General features: G+C 35.4%; 1 protein-coding gene across 5 annotated transcripts; it reads left to right on the top strand.

The window, feature by feature from the left end:
• On the top strand, nt 476-8421 carry LOC18793873 (7-hydroxymethyl chlorophyll a reductase, chloroplastic). 5 transcript variants are annotated; one of them, XR_002269953.1, is made up of 20 exons: nt 476-654; nt 747-849; nt 977-1061; nt 1621-1732; nt 2074-2158; nt 2275-2316; nt 2449-2527; nt 3314-3365; nt 3461-3523; nt 3865-3962; nt 4435-4470; nt 4551-4612; nt 5278-5305; nt 6053-6132; nt 6278-6347; nt 6462-6519; nt 6769-6830; nt 6912-7006; nt 7112-7258; nt 7381-7617. XR_002269953.1 is itself a non-coding variant. In XM_007222879.2 (20 exons), exons 1-19 carry the CDS (start codon nt 552-554, stop codon nt 7200-7202), a joined length of 1404 nt encoding a protein of 467 aa, XP_007222941.1. In that variant the 5' UTR covers nt 476-551; the 3' UTR covers nt 7203-7247; nt 7381-7617. The 5 variants fall into 5 exon arrangements, 4 of the variants coding, with proteins under 4 accessions (XP_007222941.1, XP_020411579.1, XP_020411581.1 ...); XM_007222879.2 differs by having other exon boundaries at nt 7112-7247; XM_020555990.1 differs by lacking the exons at nt 6912-7006; nt 7112-7258; nt 7381-7617 and adding an exon at nt 7934-8421.

The raw sequence follows: 9431 nt of genomic DNA, 5'->3' as shown, positions 1-9431 counted from the left end.
TCTTTCCCCACCTCTTTCTCTCTATGTCCCTCTCTTCCTCAATGAACAATATCATGAGGTTCAAATGCACTTGTTCAACACACAAAAAAAAAAAAAATGTTGAAGAAGGAAGTGGGAAAGGGAGAGATGTGTTTTTTCTTTTGATTTTTAGTTTTTAATTTGTTTAGTATTTTATTTAATTGGACATTTTTATTCCTATATTTGACGGCAACATTGACAGAAAATATAACTATAGGAGCATTGCACTGATTAATAAAGAGTTGGTGAACCATTCGAATGAATAATTTAGTTGAGGGATCAAAATGCAACTCGGGACTATTTGAGTAAATAACCTAATTAAAAAAAAATCTTACTGAAAAATAAGAGGAAAGAGACTAATTTGTGTTGGGTTCGAACCTGGTGCACCCGATCACACGAGTGACCAAATCTTATAAAGCACCATGGCAGACTGTTACAAAGAAATATGTGGCTCGTACAGCCTCAGCACATTGTAGTCACTCTCACTCTGTTTCAGTTGCATTATTGTTGGCTTGGGGTTTCTCTCAGCTGCAATGTGTTCTCTAATTGCCAAGCTCTATTCCCTTCCTCTCTCACTCTCCATTGTTTCCTCATCTTCATCTTCCTCTTCCTCTTCCTCTTCCTCTTCCTCTAAAGGTACCACCCAAAACTCTCTATGTGCGCCTCTGTTTGTGTATCTGCGTGTTTGTTTCACAGCAAAGTTTGTGTTGTGTTATGTGGTGGAACAGATGGAAAACCCAACTCAAAGTCAGTGAAGCTGAGAGAGGACTGGAGGCAACGCTCCAGACCCATTCCTCCTGGTGGCACTTATCCGGCTAAAGACCACTGCAGGTTCATTTTTGAAGCTCTTTCACTTCCTTTCATTACCCCACTTTTACGTTTTATAAATTTAAATTTTTGCATTTAAAGTTTGAATTTTTATTTATTTCTTTATTTGCTGAATCTTGTCTTTTGGTAGTCGTTGCGGGTTGTGCGACACATATTACATTGCCCATGTCAAGGAAGCCTGTGCTTTCTTAGGAGATGGAATGTCTAAGATTGAAGTAAGTTCTTGTTCCTCTCCCAATTTTTCATACTTTCATTGAATTTTTACTCTTAAATAGTAGATGGAAGTTGGTGTCATTTCTTGAAATCCTGAAACAAATTTAGAGCACAGTAATGCTCGAGTTCTCTAATATCATGTACCATACACCGGATGGGGACATTTGAAGCGCTTATATGAAGTGCAGTGGAATGATCGAACTTCAATTTGCGTTCAAAATATAATTTTTTTAATGATCCATTGCCATGCATGATTTCCATTTTATTCATCAGTCTTGATTCTTGAAATTCAAGTTAGAGGTGCTACCAGACCAAATTTTTACTTCAACCAATGTTGTTTCTTTGTGGAACTACAACCAATGTTGTCATTAGATTTCTTTATTATCATTACTATTAGTTTTCTTTTCATATTTAACTAAATCATCATCTAGACTTGTGGAACTACATAGCTTTGGATTTTTATACTTTATAGTAACCTAGCGTTGTTGGTTAATTCAATAAAAACTCAAGTTGTTTCTTTGATATTCCAGCATTCATGTACCCTTTTGTTTTCCCATTCAGGGCTTGGAACCTGTAGTTCATGGTAGAGGGAGAAAAACAGGTTCCTCAGATGAAATGTACTTGGGTGTCTATGAGGAGTTGTTGTATGCTCGTAAAGTGATCCCTGTTGAAGGTAATTTTGTTTTATCAGTCATTCAGCATCACTATAGTTTTAGTCTTATGTCAAGGGAGATTGGTAGTGTTAGTTTGTAGAACCTCATCTGAGGCATCTAAGTCATCCCATTTTTCATTACTAGGAATTCTACCTACTTTTCCAGTTTAAGATTTGAGTTTTATTTATTTAACTTTTAAAATTTTGAAATTCTCATAATAAATTGCAATTTGTGTAAATAATTTCTTTATCGTGTGTCAGAATTTCTTGAGTCAAATGCTTTGTAGTGCATCTTTTGTGTCTCGTCTGATTTTTCTCGTCACTGTAATATGAAAATGTTGCATTGCTTTCTTTGATGGCAGGAGCTCAGTGGACAGGAATAGTAACAACTATTGCAATAGAAATGCTAAAATCAGGCATGGTAGAGGCCGTAATTTGTGTACAGAGGTCCTGGCCTGAATTTACTGGAGTAGATAACATTATGGACTCATCTATCCTATTCAATCCTTTTACCTTTTTCCCCTTTTGGAATGTTAATTATCATATGGTTTTAATTATTACAGTGACCCAAACGACAGATTTACTGCACGGCCTGTATTAGCAAGGTTTGCATCTAGTTCATTTTCTTTGAGACAAAATTCTTCTACCATTTTGATTTTTCTCAATGACAATTTTTGTTTCTGGTTATTGTTATTCCATCCTCATTATGTCATTTCTCTTTACCCCCTTCTCAACAGGACACCAGAGGAAGTTTTAGCTGCTAAAGGTGTCAAGCCGACATTATCTCCTAATCTTAATACCCTTGCCCTAGTTGAGGTGGCTGATTTTCTTTTTCATTAGTGACACAAATCTTAATTTACTATTTCCTGTGCTATTTAACGAACATGCTTTGTGGTTGAGTCAACTTTAATAAGAGCATAGCATCCTTTGTGGTCTGGGTTTTTTTGTTTAGGACTTTTCTGTCCTTTAAGTGATGGACCATCCTTTTATGGAGCTTGAATCTTAATTGTTGGTATTGCTTTTGAGTGAATGGTTTGTACTTCGTCCTACTCCTTCGATTTCCTTGTTAGTTGTGAGTCTTGTGACTATAACTACAGATCTAATTTATACAAATACGGCGCCCCTCCTTTGGCACTTCTCTTTTTTTTCCATAAAGTTTTGGAGGGCAACACTTCCTCCATTATTAGACGCCCAGAGCTGATTTCCCTGTTCCTTATACATACACTCACTGGTTAATGGAGTTTTGTGGGTATAGTATTTTGAAGGTGGCTAGGACTGCCAATGAGGAGGAAGATTCCTTGACAAAACATAAGTTGGAGGTTTTTTAGCGTATGGCCTTTTAGCGTCCCTAACTTGTGGGTTCACATGTTGGAGGGTTTGTTCTTTACCTTTCTGATTTTGTTTCTTGTTTATAGACTTTAGGCATAATAACTCCTGTTCTGGTTTCACTCTTCAGAAGTTCATTTTGTTTGGTCTATGTATGGGTGTATGTGTGTGTGCAGGCACACATTTGTTTATTCTACACTGCCCCTTTGTTGTTACAAAATTGCACGTTTCTTATGAGTTTTAGTGACACAAGTGTTTGCCTTTCCTGTAAAATAGGCTGCAGGTGTAAAGAAACTTCTATTCTGTGGTGTGGGTTGCCAGGTGCAAGGTAGCATTTATAATATAATCTTACAAGTTCTACTTTCAGTCCTTCTCTGTTGTGACTTGTACTATCGTAATGCAGAGTAATTTCTTAAACTGCAGCATTACGATCTGTGGAGCACCATTTAAATTTGGACAAGCTCTATGTGTTAGGCACAAATTGCGGTTAGTAAAAGGCGTATGCATTATTATTATTTTATTTTTTATGTTTCTCGATTTCGATGAGTAGTCTAGCCATCAAGTTTACTTATGTCTATTACTTAAGGCCCCAGAGGAAAAATATGTATATAATTGCCATGACATCATGTTAAACATGGCATAGATGAACTACTATAATAAACTGTATCTTACTGTCTCTGTAATCATAATCATCACATCATCAACCGCAGCATCATTATTTATTAAATATGTATGTAGTCAACAACTATATAATGCCCTCATTCTAGTAAATGACATCAGTAACAAGTAGTAGAATTTGTATCAGTACTGATGCCCTTGTTTGACAGTGGACAATGGGACTCGAGAAGGGCTTGATAAGTTTTTAAAGGCTGCAAGTAGTGAACCGGAGACAGTTCTTCATTATGAGTTTATGCAAGATTACAAGGTTTGCACTAAGAAATTCCTTTTGTAGATTTTGTGGCGATTGAGTATTTGATCTCTATATAGTACAGGATTTGGATGAGTTATCATAAAAGGTACTAATTTCAATTATTAGAAGAGCCCAAGGTCTGAGCAATGTTTCAAGGTGGTCATGTGTGCCATTGCACACCCTTTGTTTAACACTTATAGCAATAATCTTGTTTCGAAAAAGGGGATCAACCTTGGATGAGTTCTGTGGGATTGGGCTTTTCACAAATTTTCTGAAAGATTTCATGGATACATTTATTTTACTTTTATAATAATTTAGTGGTGCGGTCTGACAGGCTTATATCTGTTTTAGATTATATGCTTATGATAGTAAAATGGACACTAATTGTTTATCTTTTCTTATATGCCAACCATTCCTAGTGTGAGCATTTCTTAACAGGCTAGTTGGCTATATTATTTCTTAAATTTTATTCCTGTACTCTTGATAGGTTCACTTGAAGCATTTGGATGGTCATATTGAAGAGGTAAAAGTGGTCCTCATATGTTCAAATTGGTATTTACTCTCCCATTCATGCTACTTCATCTCATTTCATAACCAAAGCAGGTTCCGTATTTCTCTCTGCCAGCAAATGAGTTGGTTGATGTAATTGCTCCTTCTTGTTATAGGTACTGTTTGTCCTTTCCTTTGTAATACTTAGTAGTTTTTGAATATTTTTTATGTGAATTAGATTCAACAACTAGAAGGTATGATTGACAGTTTTGGTGAAGGAAAATTGATTTCTGAAATTGCTGTAGACATACCTTTAGATATTAAGAAAGAACATCAGCAACTAAATAGGACTAGCAACCTTGAGGATAAGATTGCAGTGGATGTACACTAAATATGCAAAGAAAAGGAAAGATAAACAATTGCTCTCTCTCTCTCACACACACACAATCAACACATGTTGACATTATCAAAAGCATTGTGTGCACATGCATTGAACTTTATAGATGTTTTTGGGGCTTTAGGAGAGAGTTGTTAAATACATGGTAATCTTCACTTCTCATTCTAATTGTACCAGATGTCCCCGAAGCTATAGTCAATAAGATTCAGGGACCATGCTTGATATTGGAAACGCAGAAGTATCATTGTCATCACCACCTGTACTACTGCTACATATTTATTAACTTTTCATTTGTGAATTCCCTCAGATCGATTGAACAAGTAACTTACAATTAGATGACGTATTTCACAAACAGAAATGCCACATATATCAAATACTATAGTTTATATCTGTCGTATATTTTCCTAACCTGTCCCTTTTTTTTTCTTTTTTTTGGTCTTGCAGTTGTTTCGATTATACAAATGGTTTAGCGGTGAGTTTTCATCTTTACAAGGATACGGGAATGCTATTTATTTTTATTTTTGGAGTATGTGTTGTTTTGATTGCATCTCATTGTTCCCATGCATTTTTTGGTTAGAATATGCAAGTAACACTTTCTGTTGAAAATAGTTCATTTTTTACTAATTTCTACGATTAAACATTTATTTTGATATTAAATTTCTTCTTAAGTTAATTGCTTTTGCATGTTTTTCTTTTTGTTTTGTATTTTTTTTCTTTTTTGGCCAGGGAGAGGGAAAGAGGGAGAGTTATTAGACTTTGTACTGTCTCAATTCAGCAATTGGTTTATGAAGGATAATGTATTATGTAATGTAGGAACACTTTTATGTCAAAGATAGATGTAAGTCTTTGAAACTGGGTATTTGTACATGAAATTGGACTATGTTTGATGATCAAATTAAAACTTGGAAGCTCATTTAGACATGAAAAATGCAATTCAACAAAAACAAGGAATTTCCAATTGTTTGGAATCAACTGCTGCTACTATCCTCTCTCTCTCTCTCTCTCTCTCTCTCTCTCTCTCTCTCTCTCTCTCTCTCTCTCTGCATATAACCTTGGTGAAAATTAATTAAAGTTACAAGTCTATTGCAAGAATCATGGTTACATTTTATCACCATCACCTTGGTCTGACATATTATACAAAGCTGTTATTATCTACTGACACAAGCATAACTTACTGTTAGTAGTATAAAGGTTCTCACATGTCTCTCACCTATTTCAGGATTTAGTTGTGGGATACATGGGTGTGCCAAAATATTCTGGAATCAGCATGACTCAACATCCACAGTATGTTACGGTAAGGTAATATCGTTGCTCAGACTCTGTGTGCAGCTTTTTGTTGTGCTTATTGATTATCATTGTGCTATTGCAATATTTTATTCCACTTTGGTGGTAAAGGAAATAAATAAATAAAGATTTCTATTTTTTTCTTGCCTTCAAATGGTAGAAATGAACGTGGAAGAGAGATGCTCAGTCTGGTTGATAATCTTTTGGAGGTTACTCCAACAACTAGCAGTGTAAAACCTTGATCCTATCCTATTTCTCTCTCTGTATTTCTGTGATTTGAAATTTAATGTTTAGAGGACATAGTTTCCTTTGCAATGAAGTATTCTAAGCATGGCCAATTACAGGGAAATCGCCAACCATTTGTCATGGAGACTGTTAAGGCAGATGATAATGCAAAGTTGGGTACGTGCTGTATCTTTTTTGTGATACTTTTTATGGGTGTATTCAGGGAATAGGACCTCCCCTTGATGGGATCAAGAATAGAAATGTTTATCATTTCGCTGTATTAGACTCTATCTTCTGAAGAAAATATGCTTTATTTTTCTTGAAAATCATTTGGTTTGTAATATAGGCTATATAGCTCATCCAAAATTCTGGAGGACTCGCAAAATATATGCTGCTTACCATTGTTTTCACAATCTTGTTTCTCAGGAAAGGGTCCTGAACCTGCCCCAAAGTTTGTTGGCAATGTGATTGCTTTCTTGCTAAACTTGGTAAGGACTCTGAGTGATGCATTTAGGAATTATAAAATTATATTCAAACTTTTATTTTATGACTTGGTTCTTGTTGAACAGATTGGCCCAAAGGGTCTGGAATTTGCTCGTTATTCACTCGATTACCATACCATCAGGAACTACCTGTATGTAAACCGAATATGGGGAAAACAAAGGTGCAACTTTCAATGTGTTACCTGATAGTAGAACTGTGATGCTGGTTTCTTATATTCGAAACATGAAAACATGCAATTTACCAAAAGAAAACATGAACCATGCAGAGCTGATCAGCATATGCCTTCATATGCAAAGAAGATTGTGGATACCTACAATAAGAATGGTGAAATCGATCGGATTCTTACCAACAAGTGACTGCATTAGCTGGGGAAATGCAGATGATAAAGAGGGCACTTCAATGTACACCGAATGTTGTCCTTAATCTTTTCTGTAAATATATATATATATATATATATATATATATATAACCAATTACGTATCGATCAATTCTTTGTTCTTCTCAGGTTGACATATATGTTTGCTATGATCATAGGTAATTGATTCCAAGCCAAGAATTCTTCTGTTGAAGTCAAATTGGTGATGGAAAGCTTCTGCTCAACTAAGGAGAAAAGTCAAATCAGATAAAATGAATTCAAGGAAAATTGGATTGTAAATTGTAACACCATTTCTGTAACGTCAAAACTTTGGCTGAGACTAAATTTTGGAAGAACAAACAGTTTAATGTACAGTTTTTCTTGGAGGAAGGAATTATTAGACTTGTTATTTTTCACGTCATTATATACTCATTTATTTATTTCTAAAACTCTTCAAATTGATTCAAATAACTTGTTTAAATACTCATTTATTTTACTTCGACCAAAAAAACTCATTTATTTTAGTTACAAGGGGCCAAAAAAAATAATACTTGAAGCCTTTAAAAAAAATTTTAAACTCCAAATAATAAAACTTTCTCAAACTTACAAGTCTACTGCAAGAATCATGGTTACATTTTGTCACCATCACCTTGGTCTGACATATTATACAAAGGTTTTATTATCTACTGAATCAAGCTTAACTTACTGTTAGTAGCATAAAGGTTCTAACATATTGGCCCAAAGGGTCTGGAATTTGCTCATTATTAACTCGATTACCATACCATCAGGAAGTACCTGTATGTAAACCGAATGTGGGGAAAACAAAGGTGCAACTTTCAATGTGTTTAACATAGAAGGAGGAGCGACATGATCGGTGACTCCGCTGTCAAGTATCCAAGATGTTGTGGATGGTGATGACTTATTGGCGCTGGCGCAAAAAGGAGATACTGTACCATTGTGAAGAAGAGACTTAAGTTGACTGTATTCTTCAGTTGTGAACCTGGGGGCTTCGTTGTCGGAAGCTGATGTTTGATATGTGTTTGATTTGTTGTCACCCATGATTGGGTGTTGTGGCTAGGGTTGTGAAAAACCCTAGGTGATAAAAGGAGTGTAAAAAAAAAGTATTCAAGAGACACCCTAGAACTGGTGCTCTGATATCATGTTAAAATTTTATATGAATCAATTAAATAATATGTTTCTTTCAGCCTATTTCATGTATGAATGATCTTTATATGAATAACTGCAGGGATAGCTATTTATTTCAAGAGATTCAGTGCCCTCCACTATTGAATTTGAGCAAGTAATTCAGTTGCCACACCATTCAAGGAACGATATTCAGAAATTTGGATCTTCAAGGAACGATATTTAAAGATTTTATTAGAAAAAGTTGTCAACCAAACTAAAACACCTGCACAAACAACTCAAAAGTATTTAATGAACTAATCATATTCTTCCTGTTTATGCTCCAGAGTCAGATAAAAGGTCTGATCAATGGGATGAATCACCCACAACGTCAAAAAGACACAGTTTGTGATGAAAAATTCGAATACCATCATAATTATCCACCTAAATTGATGACAACAACTGTGTACAGAATACAGATATTTCCCAAACATCTCGCACTATTACTTTAAACAGTTCACATATTTAAAACATCATTACAAGCAGCAGTGAGCAATTAGAAACATAATTACAGCAATTCAAAGCCAGAGGACAACTCACCTCAAACCAATCCAAGCAGTCAATGCTCTTGACTTCCAAATGTTTACCATGCTTAGTATGTTGCATCTGACGACAAGCATGCCACATGACCAATGGTTCCCAGATTAAACCTTTTGTAGTTTCATTTTACTCACAATTACAGGTTCACCCCTGAACCAATGCCACTGAAAATGCTTTAAATTCTCACGTTGGATATCTCCAGCCCTTGGACCGTACAAATAGTTTTCTTCAGAAGCAGCTCTAGAAGCTATGCTGCTTGAGTCGACATCATCCACAGAGTTGAGACATAAACGCCTTTCTGCCAAATTTTCACTTAAGTTTGTAAGCTTCATCTATTTCTCCTGCTTTCTTTACCAACCCCCTGATGTGATTTTCGGAAAACATGCATCTAAATACTAAAATACCATCACCACAGCCATTCATGTCCTTTGGGGGGCAACAAATACTTCCATCTTCATTTGGTTTCCACTTAAATGTTCACCTTCCAGAACGCTTGGGGCTAGTTTCA

The sequence above is a fragment of the Prunus persica genome, chromosome G1 (genome assembly GCF_000346465.2).
Source record: "Prunus persica cultivar Lovell chromosome G1, Prunus_persica_NCBIv2, whole genome shotgun sequence".
Classification (NCBI taxonomy): Eukaryota; Viridiplantae; Streptophyta; class Magnoliopsida; order Rosales; family Rosaceae; genus Prunus; species Prunus persica.
This window is presented reverse-complemented; position numbering and strand designations above follow the sequence as displayed.